The sequence below is a fragment of the Oratosquilla oratoria genome, chromosome 25, assembly GCF_046742065.1.
Source record: "Oratosquilla oratoria isolate Oo_2021 chromosome 25, ASM4674206v1, whole genome shotgun sequence".
In the NCBI taxonomy this organism is placed as follows: Eukaryota; Metazoa; Arthropoda; class Malacostraca; order Stomatopoda; family Squillidae; genus Oratosquilla; species Oratosquilla oratoria.
Genome location: NC_134801.1, coordinates 25318647 through 25344391, shown reverse-complemented (window position 1 = coordinate 25344391; position 25745 = coordinate 25318647). Strand labels below are relative to the sequence as shown.

The following is a 25745-nucleotide window of genomic DNA, read 5'->3' as shown; positions in this document are numbered from 1 at the left end:
TTCGTGGAATATCTATATAAAAGAGTATTCACAGATTTGGCCATTTGCGGGGATATAAAAAATGTAACCCCCCTGAATAACAAGGGATTACTGTATCCACTTTCTCCAGCCTCTCTCCCTTAACACTCACTTCTAATTTACTGCCATCCTCTCTGTACATCTAATTACCTTAGTATCCACATTTATACTTAAAAAATATCCTTAACCACCTCAGAACTCTCATGCACTGCATCAGCTGCCATATGTAATTTGCATCACACTACTCACATAAAACATAAAGTAAATGCTGTATCATTTATTCTTTTTTACTCTGAATAATAATAAACACAGAAAACATGATCAAACCAGTTCACAGAAAATGAAAGTAGCTCATGTACAACTATAAAAAAATATATAATCAAGACATTGTCGCCGGCATCCTCATTTATACCTACTCGCGCCTCATGACGACTATGTAGGAGTCATTGTATCGAACTGGTTAATAGGGACCATGAGTGCTAATGGGTCAATTTTGTTAAGTATGCTCTCAGCTTAGATAGCAATGTTTGAGTTATGTGTTGGACAGATTCTACCTCCTGCTCTATCATGGATTCAAGGAGACGCTAATTAGAAAGAAGTGTTTGTGACTAATCAGGTGAAAAAGATCCAAGAGTTAACACCTTCAAGTTGCTGGCAACCTTGTGGAAGTAAGGCCAACCCAGGGATCTGTTGGCAGATAAACTTGTAAATAATACTCTGTGGTTGTATGGGCCTAATACATTAACAGAATCATCATGCCCGAGTAAGGAAATTAACACAATTGTCACTGATTTAGAAGAAATAAGCACAGTAAGTACAGTAGGTCTCAATGTACAAGGTGAGCCAACCTCTTTATCAGATTTAGACAAGTATAGTGAATTAGGTACTAAGAGTTACAGCTAATGTCTAAGATTTATTAATAATTGTAGAAATATTCAGAACAAGGTGACAGGCCCTCTCACTATTGAAGAGATTGATTTGGCTGAAGTTTTTAGTTTTTATTTATTGCATCCAAAAAGAACCATTTTCTGGAGGAAAAAAAAAAAAAAAAGACTTTTGATCTAACAAAGCTAGAGAAGGTAAGGATGTTTTTTGGGCCTTTATGGATTTGGAAAAGGCTTATGACAGGGTAGACAGGAAGACATTGTGGGAGGTATTGCAGATATATGGGATAGGAGGAAAGCTTTTAGGAGCTGTCAAGAGTTTTTACGAGTCATAGAGCATGTGTCTGGATTAGAAATGGAGGGAGTGAGTGGTTTTGAGGTAAAGGTGGAACTTTGTCAGGGATATGTTATGTCACCCTGGCTGTTCAATTTGTACATGGATGGGGTGGTACAAGAGGTAACTGCTAGGGTGATGGGTCAGGGATTGGAGATGGTTAAAGGAAATGGAGAAAAGTGAGAGATAAGCCAGTTGATGTTTGTGGATGACACTGAGCTTGTAGCAGGATCAGAGGGGGGATTGAGAAAGTTAGTGACAGAGTTTGGTGGAGGTGTGCGAAAGAAGGAAGTTGAAGATAAATGTGGGTAAAGGTGATGAGATGTACAAGGGGAGAAAGTGGCAACAGACTGGAAGAGAGTATTAAGGGAGAGACTGGAGGCAGTGGATAGTTTTGGATATTTGGGTGTGAATGTGTCGAGAAAGGGAGGAGTGGAGGTAGAATGTAGATTGAATGAAGGAATGATTGTGCCAACAGCACTGTACGGGGAAGAAACATGGAACATAAGAGAGGAAGAGAGGAGTTTGAATATGTTTGAGATGAAGTGCCTGTGGTGTATGATAGGGGAAAGGGAGTTTGGAGATAGAGTTGATGAGAGAGTATTGGGATGGTTTGGACACATGGAAAGAATGAGTGAAGAGAGACTAGTAAAAGAGGTGTGGAAGGCAGAGATGAAAGGAGTGAACACGAGGGGGCAACCTAGGACAAGATGAATGGATGGGGTAAAAGGGGCATTGGTAAAAGAGGGGAATGTTTGTTGAGGAAGGATGGGAGAGGACTGACGATAGGGGTGAAAAGAGAATGGTTGTGTATGGATGATGCTGTGATGCATGAGAAGGAGTGGGTGGGGGATGAGAAATAAACAGACACATCCCGAAGGGATTTCTCCCCGTCTTCTCCTTTTCTGCATGATGAGATGGAGGGGGGGGGGGGTCGCTGATTTAAGGGAGTGTCGCATCTCTTTAATAAGTACGTAGGTGAATTTTTTTTTTCAAATATGTGTTTAATGAATGTAGGTATAAATACCTCTTACATTAGTGTGTAATTCCTCAGCGTATTGTGTTCCTCTCATGTATATATAAGGCATATTGAATATCTAGTGAAGTTATAATGAGCTCTAGTGAAGCTCTAATTACTTAATTGAAAATCCTTCCACATCATTCAGCTTAGTATGAAATGAAAGCTTAGAGTCTGGGGAACAAATCTTATTGAATACATTTTTTCAAACTAATACCTCTGGTTTTTTATTAATTTGTTTCTCTGAATAATTAAAAAATGCTGCAAAATTCAGGTTTCATAAACATATATTTTCATTAATTCAAATTTCTTTTATTTTCTACTGTAGAAAATAAAGAGCATGATGTTTTCTTTCAAATGAAACAAAAATAACAAAAATCCATAAACAACCGAAGATATTACAACAAAAGGAACAAAAACATAAACATTACATGACAGGGGATTTAAATTTTTGCGAACATTTGTTTGATGGTTACAATATAGAGCAAATCTCCAATTTCCTCTTCTTTGCTGATGAGGTGTGAGGTAAGGGTGAGTGGTGTGGTGTGGGTGGAGGTGAAGGAGGGCATGGCTAGTAAATGCTTGCGGAGTGCTGGGTCCAGCTTTGCCGCTTTTCTCCTCTTTTTCCTTATTGTTTCTGTTTCAGGCATTCACAGGCTCTCTCTATATCCTGCCACTTGACTCTCTTGTTTCTTGTTAATTTTTCCATGATCACAGCAACAATACAGGGCGAGGAATCAAAATTGTTGTGTACAGTGAGAGCGACAGGAGTGACGTCACTTTATTTTGACCTTTTCAAGAGTACTGATGCCCTGTCCACTGTCTTTGTGGGGTATGCTGCTGGGAGTTGTCAAATATCTCCATAAACACAATTCTGTAGCAAAACACGAAATAGCTATAGAAATGTTGACGCTATTTCAATATACAGAATGTTTTTTATGCAATGGGGTTGCCAGAGGTTGCCAATATCTTATCTTATGCTGTATAAAAAATAGAAATGAAATACAGTTGTATAAATTTGTACGAGTGTTGCCACCATCATAGAGGTTCTTTTGAAATGTTTACCTAAAATTCACTCATGTACCCAAATTTTTTGAATGATCGCTAGTGATGCTCCCTTAATAAAGCGGCTTTGCTGTGGATGTGCTGTGTCTTGCACCACTACTGACCCAGGGCACTGGGCGAGATGCAGGGATGACTCATCGTCCAGGAGGTGCCAAGATAAGAGGGAGGGAAGAGGGAGAGTGGAGTGGAGGGGAGTGGAATATGTTAGGGATGGAATGGGTGGGAGTGGTTTTTATGCCTTTGTTTTTTGGCTACCTCATTTATAAGGGGGAAAAAGCCTTTGGTATATGTATGTACTTATGTGTTTGACAACATTTCTTGACATTCAACTCCATTCTAAGCTCTCATCTCTCAAAGAGAAAATATGCCATCTTGAGGTGTTTTCTAATTGGCCCTTTAGTTCTAATGGTGGGTTGCTTCAGCTTTGCTTCCACTCAATTTGTTTCTTCCACCTTTATGTAATTTCTAACAACAACCATAACCCAACCGTCCATTTTATCTTCTCTGTCTCTCTCCTGATGATGTATTTATCATTCCCCATCTGTAGATAAAAAAAATTGGAAGCTTGGTCTCCATAAAGCACAAAATATCATGCTCATTTAACATAAAGCGATCATTTATCTCCAACCTGGCCAATTGTAAAGCATCTACATTAGCCTAATTTAGTCTTCTTGTGTTTCCCATGCAATATTGCCAGCCAACCTTTTTCAAAATAATTTTATGTTTGGATTGAGAATTCTTCTGAAACACTGCTTTTTTTTTTCCATTCTAACTTTATTTTTGTCTTTGGCTTCCTAGTTCCCATGTTTTTGTAGTCATCCTCAGCTACATCTTTCCTGATCTTTTCCTGCTAACTTACAAGCTTTGCTGATTACTTGATTTCCTGCTAACAACTTAAAACTTTGCTTTCATTGGATATGAGCCAGTCCTCTTATACTGACCAAACACATTGTTAATTTGATCAATCATATACAAGTTGTTTCCAATAATTAAAGAGATAATTTCCATTTTTTTTTTTTTTAATTTCATGTTCCTAGTATACTTTTCATTGTATAATGTGGTCTTCCCACCAGCCAACAATTATAAACACATGGAGACCTATCAACTACATCTGTGACAAGTCCCCCCCCTTTTTTAACCTTATTTCCAACATACCACGGTCTCCATTTCTATGCTGTTCATAATCTCTCTTAAAGTTTACAGCATTTTTCTATTGACTAGACAAGCAACCTCCCCAAACACCCAAGTTCTTTGATCTTAACCTCATCTGATTTTATACAAGTCTTTCTTGCTTTCATGGTACTGGGCACACTAATTCTCTCATTTGTCAAAGTCTCATTTTTCCATTTAGGTTGATAAACTTGTTTTCTGAGCCATGTTTATGACTTTTATTTGTTCAAGTTGTACTTACCTAGTTGTATCTTACAGGAAGGGGAGCTACACTTATGGTGTCCCATCTCTGTATCTCACAATATCTAATTTGCTCTTAAATTTTTGTATTGTTTTGGAACGAAATTAAGAGAGGAAGAGGAGGCGAATCAAGTAGAGAAGAAAAGGTAAAAGGTGCAGATGGAGAGATGATAATGGAAGAGAAGGTAGTAAGGGGAAGATGGGCAGAATATTTTAGGGAGTTGTTAAATGTGAAGGAGGATAGGGAGGGAAAGATAGCTGCAGTGGGAAATGCGAAGAAAATGAGAGTGATGAGTGAGGAGAATGGAGGAGAAATAAGGAAGGATGAGGTGAAGGCAGTTGTTAAGATGATGAAAGCAGGTAAGGCACCTGGTCTGGATGGATGCCATGCAGAATATCTGAAAAAGGGAGGTACAGTGATGGTGGACTGGCTGGTGAGGTTATTTAATGTTTGCTGGAGTGAGGGTAGAGTGCCGGAGGACTGGAGGAGTGCCTGTATAGTTCCACTTTACAAGGGAAAAGGGGACAAGTGTGAATGTAGTAGTTTCAGAGGGATTAGCTTGTTAACCCCTTCCATACGGTGCTGCATACGTAGGCGGCATGAGGAGCAAGTGGATATGCGAGGCTGCCATATCGGCGTCTTGATTATATTTATTGTAGTTGCCCCTGCGTAATGACATACTCTCTAAACTGTCTTCATCACATTTTCTATGGTTATCAAAATTCATGGGTGAAAGAGAGAACGATCGATATAAGCAGTGAATATATTTTATGATGCGAGTATTATTAAAACACATCGTATGTCTGGCAGCTAATGCTGCCCGCGAGATTTTGAACCGTACTGAAGAGGTTAACCCCTTCCATACGGTGCCGCACACGTAGGCGTCATGGGGAGCGAGTGTATTCGCGAGGCTGCCATATCGGCGTCGTGATTATATTTACTGTAGTCGCCCCTCCATAATGACATTCTTTCTAATTCTTTTGTAATCGCATTTTCTATGGTTATCAAAATTCACGGGTGAAGAGAGAACGATCGATATAAGCGGTGACTATATTTTATGATGCGAATATTATTACGACACGTCGTACGGCTGGCATTGGCTGCTGCCACCGAGATCTAAGTCCATGACGCCTACGTGTGCGGCACCGTATGGAAGGGGTTAAGTGTAGTTGGGAAGGCTTATGGGAGGGTCTTGATTGAGAGAAGCGAGTAAATGCCTTGGTGGATTAAAGAGTGTAATGAGGAATAGACATTTGGGAATGGATGCTAAGAGGAGACTGTATGAAGGAGTGATTGTGCCAACAGCACTGTATGGGGCAGAAACATGGAACATAAGAGAAGAAGGGAGAAGGAGTTTGAATGTGTTTGAGATGAGGTGTCTGAGAAGTATAAATTCAAAAAAAGGTATGGTTTACTCCACATAACAGTGTGTGGAGAAAAAAAAATTGGTTGACCATGTAGTGGTGGTAGAGTTCGTCAATTGTTTTGGTCAGGTGGTGAAAGACAAGAAGCTGACCCCAGAACAGATTTATAATGCAGACAAAACAGCATTGTATTGGAGTTGTATGACAAAGAAAACCTTTACTACTTAGGACAAAGAAAACCATTACTACCAAGGAAGAAGAAAATCCAACTGGCCTAAATTTTCTAAGGATAGGGTGACACTCATGGGGTGTTCCAATGCTGCTGGAACACACAAGTTTAAATTGATCTTCATCAGCAGAAGCGTCAAACCTAGAGCCTTAAAGGAAATGAAAATTTACCCTGTTGTGTACCAAGCATCCAAATGTGCCTGGATAATGATAAATATAATGAAAGACTGGTTTTTTTTTTAATATTTTGTTCCAGACGCTAGGGCACATTGCAATAAGGTAGGCCTAGATCCTAATTGTAAAATTGTCTTGCTCCTCGACAACTGTGCTGCCCACCCTCCAGCAGAAACCTTACAAAAGGACAATGTCATTGTGCAGTATCTGCCCCCTAACTGCACATTCCTAATCCAGCCCCTGGACCAAGGTATTTTACACTCCTTAAAAGTGTCATTACAGGACCTTATTTATGAGGTCCATGCTAGGTGCTGTTAATGCTGGCACCTCTGTGGAACATTTCAGAAAACAATTCACCATTGTTCCAGTTTACCTAAATAGGCTTGGGTGTTCTTAGCTGCTATTTTGTAGTTTCTATGCTGAATTATAACTGTCAGGATATCTGCACTGGTGTTAAGTTCTGGGTCAGGGGTTAGGAGATTTCTAGTAAAGACAGCATAGCATAGGGAAAAGTGTTGCACCTTGGGGGACTCCCAATTGTATAATTTTTTGTACCAGAAATTTAGTTATTTTGGATTACTCTGCACTATCTACTAAGAAATTAGCCATTTCTTGTTATTATTATACAGTGAGTCCTCGTTATATGGTACATATACGTTCCTGAAAAACCTTCCCGCAAATTGAAATTACAGTATACCGAACCCTAGTTTTGACTTATGGCAGACTTACCTTCTCCCTGTTCTTTCCTCTTCAAAATATCTAATTTTACCTCCAAAACACGAGCGGATACCATATCTGTGAATTTTTCTTACTGTAAATAGAATTGAGGTATCAATTACCAAATACCGTAACGGTGAATTTACCCGATAAAGAATTACCATATAAGGAGGACTCGCTGTATCTGTTTCTGTGATCTCGATAGAGCATGTCCATGAACTTTGTAAAATCCCTTCTGTATGTCAATAGCTACCAAAACCATTATTTCTGTTAGTGCTTTCTTGTCTAACCCTTCTTGTACTTGTTGATACATTTCACTCATCACAGCATATCCAAATACAGTCAACAAAATGTGACTATAAATAATCTAATCTCCAGAGGGATAGGGGCAGGAAATGGTGTGGGACACTATAACATATATATACATTTGGGATTATATCTTATAAAATCCCACTGTGCCAGTGTTGCACTCCAGGTTCCTCCCCTTGCTTCTCCAGGTATTACATTCTTCATAATCAAGATTGTTTCTTACATATGTATTCAACCAATCTCTATCAAGCAAAACATCACACCAGAAATCATCCTCAATTGGTATTTCTCTGACATTTTTTATTGCATTTGCCACTTTCAGCATGAAATTAATTGACCAAAAATCTACATATTACAAAGTATACAGCTTAAGGGGGTACGCGACACCTGGGGGGGGGGGGGTGAATTTGGTCAAGATATGGCATTTTTCAAAACTGTGTTCAAAATGTTCGTATACCACTTAGAAATAAATCCCGACAAATAATTTTCCAGCCGCGCGCAATTTAAAGGTCCTGGGTGAGGTTTAAAAGGACAGATTTAAAGGCGCAACCCACACTAGAAGGAGGCGTGCCACTTAGGACCTTCAGGCGCAGCGAATAACGTTGAAATTTGATTGAATTTACACTCGCCCAGTGTATCAACGGCCAATACGATTGTGGAGGGGAAGGGAGGAAGGTGGAGGGAGAATATTTTGCCAACTTTGTGCGAAACTAAGCGTTAGTTACCGGCTAGCTCTGAAAAGGAAAGTACGCATGTCTCATGAGCTCTCATTGCAATCTATTACTTTAGCTAGTACATATTACTCTTTAGTACAGTCATCATGAGTAGCAAAAAGAACAAAAGAACATCACAATGACAAAAAACAGCAGTTAAAGATGGCAAGCAGTCAAAGACGACTAAAGATCTCACCACCTCTCACTCCACCACCGCCCTCACCTGCACCTCTGTGACGGTGACAGAGGTAAAGTACAACATTAGACTAAACAATTCAAAGAGGAAGATTAAATCCAAAGAAGAAAGCAAGAGGAAAAAAATCAAGGATATACAGGAAGAAGAATGAAGAAGGGACATCATATGATGATGGAGGGGGTGCCCTACCAACATAGATTGGCGAGGGGAATCTGATGAGGAAAGAGAAGGCGCCCACTACTGGAAAATAAACCTCTTTCCAATTATTTAGATACCCTGAAGACCCCCAGCAGAGAGGTTTCATATGAAGAAACCGCCAAAGGTGCAAAAAAAGCAAATTATATGATGTTGTCGTCTGTGCGTCGTCACTACTGTGACATACTTATACTTTAGTTTTTCAGTATTTAAAGTACTTATAATTAAAATATGTTGATAATTTTTACTGTACTTACTTATTATATAATAAGAATTAAGCCATGAAAAAATCAGTCAAATTGGTGAAACTATAAGCAAGTTACAGATATATTCATATTTCAAGTTGCCATATCTCTGTTCGATATTTTTCTATTTTTTTTTAATCATAAAAAATCTAATATACATTAGATTTACATGAAACTTACAGGGAATATTACTTTTAGTAACTGCTAGGGCCGATCGTTCGAATATTTTGAATAGGATGAAAGAGTTCGGAGTAATAATGGAAACAAGAGCAAAAAAATTGTATTTTTCACGATTTTTGCCAGACATTAAAATTTAAATGCCTGTATGCAAAAGTATAAAGGAAATTGTTCAATTACTCAATGACCGGCCCTAGGTGTGCCTACTGACTAATCATAGACAAAATATAAAACAAATTGGTCCACGTATTATGGTGCTGTGCACTTTTAAATGTCGCTACTGGTATACGTACATGTGTACATGTGTACATACATCATTCTGCTTCACCTAAAATGTAGGCAATATGGATACCTATTTATCTGAGAAGTTTCAGCTCTTTACTCTAAATATTTTAGAAAATGACCTCCAGGTGTCGCGTACCCCCTTAAGCCAAGATTTAGTATAAAAAACAAAACAAAAAATCCATTCATCAGGTTTCTTAAAACTCATTATGCACCTTAAAACCCTTAATTATAAAATTTGAACATACCCTAACATCTTTAAATGGCAGCTGAAATGGTTTAGCTTATCAGCTTTCTTAAAACCCATTGGATTCTAATTCTACATCAATAAAAACTTACCAGAAATTTAGCAGGTTTCATGTCTTACATGTGAACTATCTTCTTTGCAGACACTTTGAAATTCACATGTACATACTGATAATTTCTACATCTAATATTATGAGTTCAGATATATTTGGTGAAAACAGTCTATGAGACCTTGCAATATCCTCACCTGCAATTCCTGAAGCTTCTTGCCAGGAGACTGCTTCAAGTTCTTGTGGAATTGACTCACCTTCTGCGAGTGGCTTGTTGTCAGGGACATCACCTTAGAGTCCTTCAACCCTGAATATCGAGCAGCAAGCTTTTGTGCAATCTGAGGGCATAAGAAGTTACTAACATTCATTTCCATACCACATGCCAAAGGTGTAAACTTCCACTTTTTTCTTTCTTTTTCTTTCCTTTCAATCAAAGGATGCTCTCCCATGAACCCGTTTTCAGTAATTTGTTTACACATGTTTCAAGAACTAAATATTATACTGTACACATGAGTATATATAGATGCTCTCCCATGAACATGTTTTTAGTAATTAGTTCACACCAATATATTTTTCAGAATTATACACACACACACACACACACACACACACATATATATATAGTGCTTGACATAGTACTGGTTCATCCAAGTGAAAAACAAAAAATGCACCAACATTGTCAAATAAATGTTGACAAAAAGTTGAAAATATAACAACTTTGTTTCACTTGCCATTAAAATTTAGTGGTACACCCTTTCCTCTGGATAACCTGCAGGCATTTTGGGTCAGAGAGGGCAAGGTTATGAAGTATATCATGTGGTATCCTTGCCCAAGATTCCCAGATCTCCTCCTACAGCTTGGGTTTGGTATAGATGTCTTTCCCTGTAAATCATGTTTCACTATCTCCCACAAGTTTTCTATTGGATTTATGTCTGGGCTATTACCAGGCCAGTTTCTGATATACTCAGCAGCACAATCATCCAAGCATTTGCTCACTGTCTTGGTCTTGTGTGCAGGGGGGCCCTGTCTTGCTGAAAGATGGCTGCCAGCGTATCGTCAAATGCATCAGGAAGATGGTCACACTACAGCTCTAAATATACATACTGGTTCACTGTTTGGTATTTAGGAAGCACTCTAAGTTTAGTTGTGCCATATTCAGTAAATGCACCCCATACCATAAGCAAGTCTACGTGTTTTACAGTAGCTTGGATGTAGTGTGGGTCAAAAGGGTTGGTACCAGGCTGCCAATACACATTTCCACCTCTACTGTCAGAAAGAGTAAAGGTGGAGTAATCGCTCTACAGCACCCTCAGCCACTTGTCACTATCCCAATCTCTATATTTATGGGCAAAAGTGGCTTTATTTTCCCTCTGTTTAAGGATGAGGAGAGGCTTCTTGACAGGTCAGTGACTCATGTACCTAAGAGCCGTGATCCTACAATTTAGTTTGGACTGATACCTCACCAAACAGTCCAGAGTCCAGGGTTACTTTCTTTGATTTTCCTTGAAGTCACTTCTGGATATCACTCAACCTGACATTTTACAATTGTCTGGGCACTTTTAACTGGTCTTCAGTGTGTCTTTCCAGGCCTCTTTTTCTGAGTGGGAAAAGAGAGGCCACCCTCCCAGTGAAACTTGACAAACCAGCATCTAAAATTTTGTGAGCACATGCCAACTTGTTCGTTCAGCTATTTCTTTCACTGTACAACCGGATTTCTTTAGGGCTACAATCTGGGCAATTGTTTCCCGCGTTAAATCCCACATTCACAACACTGAGGAGTTTAGAAGAGGTGGCAGTGGAGGCCAAGAGGGAGGGACACACAGGACACTTGCAGCACAAATCCTCCCCCATGGTGGCAAGACAACAGCTGAGCATGTTGGTTTCTGGCAGGATGATTAGCTCCACCCACAATGCTATGATGGTAGGCAGCATATTCAAATGGTGCAAAAATTCACCCTCCTTGCATTGGTCCACCACAGTCCTAGTGGACCGATCATGTCAAGCACTATATACAATATATATGTATATGTATATATATATATATATATGTATATATATATATATATATATATATATATACACACATATGTGTGTGTGTGTTCACAAAAAAATATGGATATGACTATCTTGAATGAGATCACAAATAGTTATGATAAGCATTGTTATCTAGAAGTGAAATAATTTCAACCTATGTAATTTCATGACCAAGAGGAAGTATGGAACAAACTCAGGTGCTAAGTTTCCTGCCATCAACTATTTCAAATTTCAAGGACTGGAAATAACTTATGACTAGAGTATATCCTAACTCAAAACTTTGACCAATTTCCTTTACTTCAAAATTTTTCAAACTGACTACCACAAGTGATATACAAAGAAATTATCATAGAAAGTTAATTCACAACAAAACAGAAATAAAATAAAATAAAATAAAATAATTATAACAAATACACTAGTTCTAAGTAAAGTTTCTATCATATAAATTAATGTAAAATTGCATGTATTACTTAACTGCAGTGTACAGGTTGTGCTCATGGAATTCCTTTTCTTTTGCCACAACTATCATACTTAGCTTCATTTATCTATTTATCTATCTATATACCCAAGGTTCCTTCCCACTTATATATTAACAAAAAACACTAAATGGGCAAACACTTGTCAACATACTCGCTTAGGGCAGTCTGTCACTGATCACCAACAATAGTGCTCTGGGAGGTGAGATGGGATGAGTGAGGTTGGATGGTGATGTTGAGGTCTTTGTCGCTGGTGCCAATGAAGGTGAATGTGGAGTCCAATTTTTGACCCACAAATCCTTTCATATTCCAGGAAAGTTAGATCTGGATCAGGTGGATAAACTCTATTGTCAAGCTGATGTCTCTTTGCCTACCAGTTCTCCAGTGCTCGGTTACAAGCAGACTCAAAATGGCTGACCCTTTGTGAGCACTTTGTATGCCATAAGGTGTGATCAGAGGTGATGGTTTCAAGAGCACTTGGTGTGTTGTTACACCTCGAGTGTGGTTTTCAGCTGATCTTTATAGTTCTTTTCCTGACCCCCTGCATTGCAATGTACATCAGGTTGTTGCCCATAAAGGATTTGTCAGGGAAGACAGTTCTCAGGCATGTGGATGATGCAACCCACCCACTGTAGCGGTAGCTTTGCTAGAAATGCTTCAATGTAAGGGACTTGTGCATGCTCCACAATTTCAGCATGTGGTACTTTGTCTTGCCATGTTAGGGCCGGGATTCTTTATGGACACTGTATGTGGAAGGCCTCTAGTACTTCTATATGTCATCTGTAGTTGGTCCAGGTTTCCGAGTTGTAGAGTAGGGTAGAGATACAGACGGCTCTGTAGACTGAAATTTTGGTTTTGGTTCGTAGGTTTTCATTGTCAAACATCCAAGCATGTAGACAGCCAAAAGATGTGGATGCAAGGTGTCTTGACTGAATTTCATTGTCTATGTTGTCTTTTGGTGTTATCATACTGCTGAGGTTTGTATTTACATAGTTGTATTATACGGGAAGAGAGCTATGCTCATAGTGACCCATCTTTGTATCTTTCAACATCGTTTGTTCTTAAATTCTTGTATAGTTTTTGCACACACTGTTGCCTCATCCAATTTGTTCCAGATATCCACCACTCTGTATAGGAAACTATTCTTTTTCAGATCTCTTCTATAACTATGCTTTTTGAGTTTCTTTTCATGTCCTCTTGTTTTTCTCTTATCCTACTTTAATAAATCACCTCTGTCAAGGACTTCCATCGCTTTCATAATTGTGTAAATGGTCAGTAGATCTCCTCTTTCTCTTCTTTGTTCCCGATGTACACCACTGATTTGAAAAACAGGGGCGGGACTGTGTTTTACAGGTATCTTTGTCTTCTTTGTGTTGACATGCATACCCATGGATTGGTAAACTGCAGAGATCACTGAGATAATATATTGTAGGGCTTCTGTGGATTGAACCAGCAGGGGTCAGTTATCAGCATACTGTAGTTCCAAACACCAAAAAACTGCCAATTTCTTGGCAGGCAGAAATGCTTCTGTGTCAATCATCACACACCAGAAACTTTAAGAACAGAATACTTCAGGAGTCAGTCCTATCCCCCACACTCTTTAATCTATACACCTAGCTCTCTTAATCCAACACTCACCAACTGCTACTTGTGTAGATGTTTGGGTCCAGGACATAAACCCACTTCATGAATTGGTAGTATTTTATGTCCTGGGCCAATTCCTGAAGTGGATTTATGTCCTAAACCCAAATGTCTGCCAAGTAGTGGTTGACAAGTGCTGGATTAAGAGACCTAAGTGTACATCCACAATATACCCACACCCCTGAAATGCAAATCTCTTTTTATACGGACAACATAACAATTACATGCACACATCATAACACAGACTAAGCCATAGAAATACAACAACCAAACTTCAACACTCTGAACACCTGGTTCACTACAGACTCAAAATAGCCCCAACCAAATCCACAGCAACACTTCTCATCAACTGAACAGCAAATACATAAAAATACAGTTATCCCTTGATAATCATGGGAGTTACTCTTATAACACTTTCTCAAGTTCTTATAAACCCTTACTACACTCTTAAACACACTTCCATAAAAATCCTGATGCATTAGAAAAACATTTGAATTGTATAATACTGGCACTGACAGAGCTATGAAGCATGTACAGTACTGGCCCCCATGGTTCTGGAACCAGGAACATCAACAGTTCTTTCCTTCTGAACTTTCCCCAAGTCCAGAAGGCTGAGGATTGCTGGTTCCTAGTTCCAGAGATAAGAGCCACACTGTTGGACATGGTAGAATAATGCCGCAGGAGTGGCTAAGGAGATTGATCACATACTTGTTAGCACTCATTGGAAGATCCTAAAAAACTACAGGGTTTATCAAAGTGCTAAATTCTTTGGGACCAATCATAGACTTGTGGTTGCAACACTCAGACTGCGCATCAAATCCAGGAGAATCCCAAGATGTAACCCACCCATGTTTCATCTGGAGAAACTCAGGGATGAAGCATTTGCCCAGGAATATGTGGTAGCAACTTCTAATTGGTTTGAAATACTTGGCTCTCTTGAGAACCTTGAAGAACTGGGGTATTGGCTACATGTTATTACGGTGGAGTAACATGCAGTTGATACTTTAGGGTCTATATGGGGAACCCCTATGGACCAGAGCCACACATCATTTTGTCTGTGATAGAGGAAAACTCTGTTCATAGAGAAATGATGACACTTTTATACTACGACTGTCCCTCCATTATGCTGTCCCCCAACCCCTTGTTACTGTCCTGTGCCATTTCTCTGAATATTCATTTCCTTTTTTTTGCCTACCCTGTGGTGGGGGAAGAGAATGCTACCACCAAGTCTTTCCACTTGAGTCATAAGTGGCGACAAAAAACGGGACGGGGGATGGGATTACGAGTCCTGCTACCTGTACCTCCAAAGGGGTCATTCCTAAAAAAAGTAAAGGCATAAGAGGGTCTGGGAGTTTTCCAACCAGTACCCTAAGGTTTGGGTCTTTTAATGTGCATGGATGCGGTACTGATGAGAGTAAAAGGGAAGAGATAGGCAGTATGCTTGTGAGAAGAAAGATGGATGTGCTGGCTTTGAGTGAAACTAAAATGAAAGGGAAGGGCGAGTGTGAGTTTGGAAGAGTAGCTGGGAGGTACACAGGAGTAAAGAGGGGACGAGGGAGAGAAGGGGTGGCTATACTAGTAAGTGAAGAGATAAGTGTGTAGTGGAATGGAAAGAGGTTTCATCAAGGTTGATGCGGATGAAGGTGAAGCTGGGAAGGGAGATGTGGGTTTTTGCAAGTGCGTATGGGCCGTGTAGTGAGAAGAGCATAAAGGAAAGGGAGGCTTTTAGGGTATATATAAATGAGTGCATAGAGGGATTAGGGAGAAATGTAGTTGCATTGGGAGACCTTAATGCTAGGGTAGGAAACAAACCAATAGGAGTGATTGGGAAGTATGGAGGTCCAGGTAAAAATTGTAGTGGAGAATTGATGGTGGAGATGTGTCTTGAAAGAGAGTTGATGATAGCAAATAGTGTTTAGGAAGAGTCAAGCATAAGTACACATGGGAGAGGGTGGTGGATGGAAGGGTGGCAGATAGAGCATTAAAGGACTATATAGTGGTGACCAGGAGTATGGTAGGAAGAGTTAAGGATGTACAATGTACATGTTCTAAGGGGAGAGAGTGGAGGAATATCAGATCATTTTCTGGAAGGTAAATTTAGAGTGGGGAATAGGTGGAGAAAGAGGAAAAGGGCAGAAGGTAGGGAGGTACTTAGAGTGAACTACTTAAATGAGAAAGAAAAGGAGAATGAGTATATAAGAAGCTGAGAGAGGAGTGGGAGTGAAGGATAGAGTAGAATTAGGAGTGGAGGAATGGGGATGGTTCAAGGAGGGAGTCATAAGGTGTGCAAAGATGGTGTGTGGAACAAGGAGGGCGGGAGGAAATAGAAGGAAGGGTAGCGAGTGGTGGGATGAGGAAGCAAGGTGTAGAAGAGAAGAAACATGCATTCATAGACTGGCTACAAATTAGGACGAGGGAATCATATGAGAGGTACACAGTAGAGAGAAGGAAAGTTAAGCATAAGATAAAGGAAGCAAAGAGGAGAGCAGATGTGAAATGGGGTAAGAGTATGACAGAAAATTTTGAAAGTAATAAAAAGATGTTTTGGAAAGAAATTAAAAGAGGAAGAGGAGGCGAATCAAGTAGAGAAGAAAAGGTAAAAGGTGCAGATGGAGAGATGATAATGGAAGAGAAGGCAGTGAGAGGAAGGTGGGCAGAGTATTTTAGGGAGTTGCTAAATGTGAAGGAGAATAGGGAGGGAAAGGTAGTTGCAGTGGGAAATGCTAAGAAAATGAGAGTGATGAGTGAGGAGAATGGAGGAGAAATAGGGAAAGATGAAGTGAAAGCAACTATTATGATGAGAGCAGGTAAGACACCTGGGTTGGATGGATGCCATGCAGAATGTCTGAAGGAGGTACAGTTATGGTGGACTGGCTGGTGAGGTTATTTAATGTTTGTTTAAGAAAAGGTAGAGTGCTGGAGGACTGGAGGAGTGCCTGTATAGTTCCACTTTACAAGTGAAAGGGGGACAAGTGTGAGTGTAGTAGTTTCAGAGGGATCAGCTTGTTGAGTGTTGTTGGGAAGGCTTATGGGAGTGTCTTGATTGAGAGGATTAGGAGAGGAACAGAGGGAGTAACTGGTGAGGAACAGTGTGGTTTTAGGACAGGTAGGGGTTGTGTAGATCAGATTTTTGTGGAAAGACAGATATGTGAGAAAGCTATAGGAAAAGGTAAGGATGTTTTTTGGGCTTTTATGGATCTGGAAAAGGCTTACGACAGGGTAGACAGGAAGGCACTGTGGGAGGTATTGCAGATATTATGGGATTGGAGGAAAGCTGTTAAGACCTGTCAAGAGTTTTTATCAGAGTAGTAGAGCTTGTGTCAGGATTAGAAATGGAGGGAGTGAATGGTTTGAGGTAAAGGTGGGACTTCGTCAGGGATGTGTTATGTCGCCCTGGCTGTTCAATCTATACATGGATGGGGTGGTGCAAGAGGTGAATGCAAGGGTAGTGAGTCAGGGGTTGGAGATGGTTTAAGAAAATGGAGAAAAGTGGGAAATAAGCCAGTTGTTGTTTGCTGATGACACTGCACTTGTAGCAGGATCAGAGGAGGGATTGAGGAAGTTAGTGACAGAGTTTGAGGTGTGTGAAAGAAGGAAGCTAAAGATAAATGTGGGGAAAAGGTGATGAGATGTATAAGGGGAGAGAGTGACAGCAGGCTGGAAGTGAGCATTAAGGGTGAGAGACTGGAGGAAGTGGATAGTTTTAGATACTTGGGTGTGAATGTGACAGGAAAGGGAGGAGTGGGGGTGGAGGTAGAATGTAGATTGAGAGAAGCAAGTAAATGCCTTGGTGGATTAAAAAGTGTAATGAGAAATAGACATCTTGGAATGGATGCTAAGAGGAGGTTATATGAAGGAGTGATTGTGCCAACAGCAATGTACAGGGCAGAAACATGGAACATAAGAGAGGAGGAGAGAAGGAGTTTGAATGTGTTTGAGATGAAATGTCTGAGAAGCTGAGAAGTATGAATGGGGTTACTTGGCTAGATAGAGAAATGAGGAGGTGAGGAGGAGAACAGGGGTGGAAAGGGAATTGGGAGATAGAGTTGATGAATGAGTATTAGGATGGTTTGGACACGTGGAAAGAATGAGTGAAGAAAGATTGGTAAAAGTGGTGTTGAAGGCAGAGGTGGAAGGAGTGAACATGAGGGGGCATCCTAAGATGAGATGGATGGATGGGGTAAAAGGGGCATTACAAAAGAGAGGAATGTCTGTTGAGGAAGAACAGGAGAGGACAGAAGATAGGGGTGGATGGAGAATGGTTGTGTATGGATGATGCTGTGATCCATCAGGGGGAGCAGGTGGGGGATGGGGGGTGAGGGAGTGCGAGAAATAAACTGACGCAGCCCGAAGGGATTTCTCCCCGTCTTCTCCTTTTGTGCATGAGGGGACGGAGAAGGGGGTCACCAATTTAATGAAGCAGCCTTGCTGTGGATGTGCTCTGCCTTGCTGTGGATGTGCTCTGTCTTGCGACACTGCTTCTGACCCAGGGCAGTGGACAACACGCAGGTATGACCTGTCATCCAGGAGGTGCCAAGATAAGAGGGAGGGAGGAGGGGAGTGGAGTATGTAGGGGATGGAAACGATGGGTGTGGATTTTATGACTTTGTTTTTTGGCTGCCTCCCATGTAAGGGAGAAAAAGCCTTTGGTATATGTATGATGTATACACACATGCACACATATTTACCAGAAACCTCATTTCACTATAAAGTATGTATGCAACATAACCATAGAAATTATAATGAAATGACAGTAAGATCTTTCATATATTACATCTTCACACAAAATACATCAAACAGCCACTGCAACATAAAACAGTCTTGACAATGTATTTTGTCTGATGTCATATACAAAAATCTTATTGTCATTTCATTAAAAAAAAAATTCTGTGGTTTTGTCACAAATATATACAGCACACACAATGTGTATTACATATATATATATATATATAATTATATATTTATACATATATATATATATATATATATATATATATATATATATATATATATATATATATATATATATATATATATATACAGACGCTCCTCTACTTACGTTCATTCGTTTTACATTTTTTCAATTTTACGTTTGAACCGACTAAAACAAATTGTAAAAAAAAAGTTTTTTGAGTGAATTTTTTAGTTTAGCGCACTCTCTGTAGTTCAAACAATACTTACGCATGATGCTGCATCCATTGTTTACATGGCACAAACAACAGACTGAACGTGCCTTGCCTCCTCTTCCTTCTCCACCATCTCAATTTATGTTGCTTGAATTTAATTTATTTGAAATTAATGTTATTATTTTACAATGTTATGTTTATAATTAATGATTTAGGGGTGTTTTATAAGATACAGTAATAGAATTTACGGATGTATGGTACAGTAACAACTTACGTTCATTTTCAACTTACGTTCGGCTGTTCGGAACGTAACTAAAACATAAGTTGAGGAGCGTCTGTATATATATATATATATATATATATATATATATATATATGATATATATATATAGATATATAGATATGTATATATATACAAACTTTCGTGTATGTGTATGAACTCGAGCATACAGATATATATAAGAAAACTTGCGCTTAACTTATAGCTCTCTTGATGGTGTATTGGTTTAAGTCACTCGGCACTTGTAACGTTCTCGCCGCATGGGTTCGAGTCCTTGGGCGTCCCTCGTTACAATTTCTGCATGCGCCTATCTGGCTTAGAATTAAAGTGCATTGTGGTTGATAAAACGTATCTCTAAACACTGGGACCCATTCAGTGTCGTATATATAGATATATATATATATATAGATATATATATATATATATATACACATATATATATGTACACACATGTAAATAAAAACATAAGAATGAAGGAAACTGCAATAGACCATAAGGTTTATAAAAAGCAGTTCCATATCCATTACCAATTATCATCCCTATCCAAAAGTTATCTATGCTTCTCTTAAAACCAATAGATTCAGCACTCACTACATGGTTACAAGTCTATTCTATTTGTTAACTACAGTACTCTACTGGTTAACCAGTTCTTGCCTACTTCCTACTTAAATCTAATATGAGTCTTGCCCTGCTGCCTTAATACAATTATCTTGTCTGCATTACCTTTGTTAAAGTCATTGACACATTTGAATATCTCTATTAGATTACTTTGCACTCTCCAGAGAGCGAGTTAAGGTGCCTAAGCCTCTCTTCGTAAGGTAAATTTCTGAGCCTATGTACCACTTTGGGTGTTCTCCTCTGTACCAATTCTAATGAATTAATGTCCATTCTATAAGACGGAGACCAAAACTGTACCACACAATCAAGGATGGGTTTAACTATCGCCAAGCAGAGTTTAATAACTACATCTACACTTTTGTTTGTGACCATCCTTGCAATAAATGCTAATGGCCTGTTAGCTATATTCCTGGCACTAATGCATGTTTCCTGTATCTAAAGTCAGGACTCACACTCCCAAGTCTTTTTCACATTCTATTTTCTCTAAAATGGTGTTATCTATACCCGTTTTCTGGGTTGTGTAAACCTATATTTAACACACTGCACTTTGAGATATTTAAGTTTATTTGCCACTTCACTAACCATGCAAACAATTTGTTAAGATCTTCTTACAGTATCCCATCATCTTCCTTGGACCTAATATGGCATCCTATTTTTATGTCATTTGCAAACTAACACCACTATTCTCATTCTCCAAGTTATTTATATACATAATGAATGATAAGGGACCCAAAACTGAGCCCTAGGTATATCTACTTGTAACACTACCCTATTTGGATTTTAAACTGATAATGGTGATCCACTGTTTTCTGTCACTAATCTATTCAAACACTTATCCTTTTGTGCCATGGGCTTTCACTTTACTTTTCCAGTATGCATAACGGTCCAAGTTTTTGGGAACCATGTGATATCTCATTCACAAAAACTGTGCGGGAGAAAGTGACTAACTGGCAACCTTCAGCCATCCACCCACAAAATAGCGACACAAGACAAAGCCAGTCAGTGTATGACGGTCCTTCAGTGGATTTTTTTTTTTTTTTTCCTGCATTGTCACAGATTTTCTTCATTTTTCCTCAGGGTATTCACTGACTTTTGGAGTGTGACCTGCCCTTTGCATGTCTGGAAATTACACATGTGATAACATTGTAAGTGAGTGAACTATACAAAGTGGGAAAGAATAATCAAGAAATAGCCAAGGCAACAGGTGTGACTGAGTGTACTGTGTCCTGACTACTAACAAAATGGTGTACAAGTGGAGGGGTTGACACTGTGCCCCTTCACAAACATGCCGGAGGTAAGGGCCAGAAGATTTCCCCAGAGGCGTTAAGGCTTGTAAAACATCAGTTAGACCTTAACCCTTTTACAACTGAAAAGGAATTGAAGAAGAACTCTATGCTTCTCGCTGAAGTCTCCATTAGGACAATTCAGGAAAATATTCAGAAGTGGTTAAATTACTTGAAAGTGAAAGTATGTGTGAAGCCCCATCACTGTGAAACAAAGGTGCTGCAGTGTCCAATTTGCCAAAGATCATAAAGACTGGGACCTTGTTCACTGGTGTAAGGTCCTTTGGACTGATGAAGAGACCTTTTGTATAAGTGAGAGAAAGGGAACGAAGGTGTGGAAGTCTCCTACTGTGTCTGCATATGACCCATGCTTGACAGTGACAAGCGTTAACCTCTTCAGTACGAGCCTTGAATCTCGCGGGCAGCAGCCGATGCCAGCCGTACGACGTGTCATAATAATACTCACATCATAAAATATAGTCACCGCTTATATCGATCGTTCTCTCTTTCACCCGTGAATTTTGATAACCATAGAAAATGGGATTACAGACAGTTTAGAGAGTATGTCATTACGGAGGGGCAACTACAATAAATATAATCAAGACGCCGATATGGAAGCCTCGCGTATCCACTTGCTCCTCATGACGCCTACGTATGCGGCACCGTATGGAAGGGGTTAAGCACCTGCCCTATCTTATGGTGTGGGGCATCTTTGGCTATGATGGTTTGGGGAACCTTGTAATACTCCCTAATACCCAGACTCTGAGTGCTATATTAACCTTCTGCAGGAAAATTTCAGGGAGTGTTTGGCAAAAACTGGGTGCGAAGCACTCCTTGCTACACCTCAAGGGCAGCCAAAATGTGGCTCAGTGATAGTGAAGTCAAATACATAGAGGATTGGCCTGGTCAGTCACCCGATGTTTCCCCCCATAAAAAACTTGTGGGTCATCATGAAGGCACACCTTTGTCAGGAGGACACTTCTACAATGCCCAAGCCTGAGACAGCCATCTGGAAAGTATGGAAGGAAATTTCTGCCTCCCACTATCAGAATTTGGCTGATTCTGTCCCCAAGAGACTCCAACAGGTCATCAAGGACAAGGGCTTCCCTATCGAGAAGTAGCATTGATGGCATAGGTGTTTAATTATTTTTTGTAATCTTTAAAGTGATTAAAAATATATATATATATATATATATATATATATATATATATATATATATATATTTCCTGAGTATACAGTATGATCCATGCTGACTGTATATATATATATATATATATTTGGGATAAAGGCCATTCAGAATACATGTTCTGTTGAAGTCAACAGCAGTTACAGCATTATTCAGTTTGCAGTTTGCTTTTTCAATTTTTCTAACGGTGTTCCGATCACACACTGCTCTACATGGACTGCTACCAACGCTGAATTAAAAAGAATCTCCCAACTACTTTCCAACAATGGCTACAAGAAAGAAGAGATAGACGATGTCATAAGAAGACGACTGGACACTTTCATGGCCCAAGAGACACGTGGACAACCACCCGACCATCAATTTATATTATAAAAACGTTATGTCTTCTGCTTACAAACAAGACGAGAAAGTCATGCGGAATATCATACAGCGTAATGTTAAACCCACCAATCCCAACACACACATCAAACTCACAAATTATTACAAATCCAAACGAACTTCCAACCTAGTAATGAAGAACAGCTGTCTCCCACCAACAAATACACTTCAAAAAGTGAACCTAGTATACCAATATACTTGTAATATTGGTGACTGCAGTCGCCTACCTACCAGGTATATAGGTTTCACTACCACCACACTGTCCAAAAGAATCACAGCGCACTTACAGGATGGAGCGATATGCCACCATAACGACAGGACACATGGGCAAACACTGAGTAGAAAAATGATGGAGGAAAATACAGTAATCCTACACAATGAACATGACACCAGGAGATTACAAATGACGGAAGCTGTGTATATTCACAACTTAAAACCTGCCATCAACATTCAACAAATGCCCATTTCCACTCTTCCTTCAGCTAGAAACTCACATGCAACACACGGAGCGCCACAAGGACTTAGACAGACAGCACCCCACAGAGCGCCACCTTCCACACAAAGGTCACCTCCCCCAGTGCCAACATAAGCCAAATATAATCACCATTTCAACCTAACACATCTATACTTACACTCCTGAAGATGGCCGAGTGAAGGCCGAAAGACGTCTCGAGTTATTATAGATTTTAGAAACTTACTTAGTACCCTCGCCTTCGAAGATCGGAACACCGTTAGAAAAATTGAAAAAGCAAACTGCAAACTGAATACTGTAATGCTGTAACTGCTGTCGACTTCAACAGAACATATATATATATATATATATATATATATATATATATAGAGAGAGAGAGAGAGAGAGAGCAAAATATAGCACATTTTTATATCAAATGCAAACACCACTATTGGTGTGAAAGAAAATGAAGAAAAGAAAAATCTATATTTCAGCTTCAGTATAGTCCTCATTAATAGAGTAATTATTTGTTATATCAGCTACATATATATACATATATACCCCCATCAAACTGCATGGGGGGTTGGTGAGGGCCCCAAGACAGCCAATGGGACAGGCCACATTACTTGGATTAAAGGTGTGTGGGGTCATGTGGGAAATATTTGACAAGAAATCTCACTGCAAAGTATGACATTATAAGATGCGCACAAGGCTCAGTTACATTTTATCATGCCAGCAATCACAACCACCAAATTGACTGGGGTATGACCAAACTAGTGTTCAAACCTAATTGTAGTTTCAGGAGGAAGATCATTCAATCAGCTTGGATTGAGGAACAGCTTAATTTTGATATTCCAAAAGGACAACAGTCTCCGGATATAATACCATGCTTGGCAGTGAGATTTCTTATCAACATTTATCTCCCTCCTGACCTTACACATAAACCTTAATCCAGGTCACCAGACCTGTTCTCCTTGCAACCCACCTGCTGTTTGAGAGGATATATATAGCTTAGATAACTTATATACAGTGTGGTGCAGATAAATCCAGAATTTTCATATGACAGCATCACTGTGATGTCACAGTGTAGGAAGGTTTTCAGAGTACCATTAGAAAGTACTACACCTCAGTAACTGTCTGGCCACTAACATATGAGGTGTTTAGTAATGAACTTGCCCTCTAAATACTATCATTGAGCTGCTGTTGTGGAGAGCCACAAAGCTAAGGAAATCACTAAATGGTTTAAATATCCTAAAACAATGGTTTATGACCTTGAAAAGGCATATGGGGCTTCAAGACACCAAGGGTAAATTCAGTCCAGAACACAAGGCTCCTAAGAAGTGTTCTGGCACCACCAGGACACCCATTCATCACTGACACTGCCAAGATTGTCAAGGAGAACCCCATTAAAAGCACAAGTTAAAATTGCCAAGGAATTGGGCACCACCAGGAAGACAATTGGGCATACTGTCAAGGACATCAGTGGTAAATCTAATGTACAGGAGAACACTTGTTCACTGAAGTGCAGGAGAGGAAGAAGCTAAAGGTGTCATCCCTGATCAATGACCTCAAGCACATGAGCTCTAAGATACTGAGGTTCTTTTCCATCGAGAAATTTATCCAGGACATGAAACCAAACTGACAGAATGACAGGTGGTTGGCTGAGGCCCATGAAGAAGAGCCTGTTGTCATACACTAGATGTATCTGGCCCACATCATGGTGCTTGGTGTTGTTCTCAGATAGGGGGACATCAAGGAACTTATCTTTGTCTCTGCCTTCATGCCAATGGCTACATGAAGCTCCTCAATGAGCACATTAACCCCTGGATGGACAGGGTGGCTAATGGGAGTCCCTACGTCTTTGACTCCACCCACAAAGCCAGAACCACCCAGGCCTGGCTCTTTGCCAATGTACTATACCATTGGTGGCCTGACTTATGGGTCATATCTATGTCAGACTGTAATCCTCTAGACTATTTTGTGTGGGACATATTGGAGAACATATTGGTAAACTGCAGGCCTTACAATACAAAGGAGGGCCTCAAGGTACCCATCAGGGACACCATGGCCAACATGGACAGGGATACCACTGCCAAGGCCTGATCCAGTTTCCAGTCCCATTTGGGGAAAGTGGTGATTGCCAATGGTGGTCACATCAAGTGATTTATGTATCTTGTATACATGCCTAACCATGTACAGTAGAACCCCATTTACCTGGCAAGCTCAAGGGGAAGAGGGTGCCAGATAAAGTGTTTTGCCATTGTTTTGAAAGATACTCTTATAAACACACAAAAATATAATATGAGAAACATTAAAAAAAAACATTTGTACTCACCAATCCAGATTGTAGAAGGCATTGTAGGCTATATTATTAAGGCACTGTAGTTAAAAAGCAAGTTCAAGTTCAAGGTCAAGGCAGTTTATTTACATAATTTCTGGCACTTTGCATCAATTTAAACTGTACTTTTTTAAAACCAATTTTCTTTTTCTTTATACATTAAATGTTTGTAATTTATCTTTGAACTAATTCATACTTATATTAACTAACACTAGACTCCATAGGCCTACAGTTCTTTTGTTGTGGTTTACATGGGGTTGGATTATCAGGTAAGTCATCTTCAGACTCAAACCCAACAAAGTCAATA

At 39.6% G+C, this 25745-nt stretch overlaps 1 protein-coding gene across 2 annotated transcripts in view; it reads right to left on the bottom strand.

Moving 5' to 3' along the window:
• The window catches only part of loqs (double-stranded RNA-binding domain-containing protein loquacious), a 181044-nt gene that overhangs the window by 67378 nt on the left and 87921 nt on the right, over positions 1-25745 (bottom strand). Inside the window, exon 7 of one of the 2 annotated variants that reach the window (XM_076208516.1) lies at positions 9824-9964. The exons of the other annotated variant lie outside the window; for it this stretch is intronic. Within the exon in view, the coding sequence (XP_076064631.1) occupies positions 9824-9964 (141 nt within the window). The remainder of the gene's footprint in view (positions 1-9823; positions 9965-25745) is intronic. 2 annotated transcript variants of the gene reach the window in all.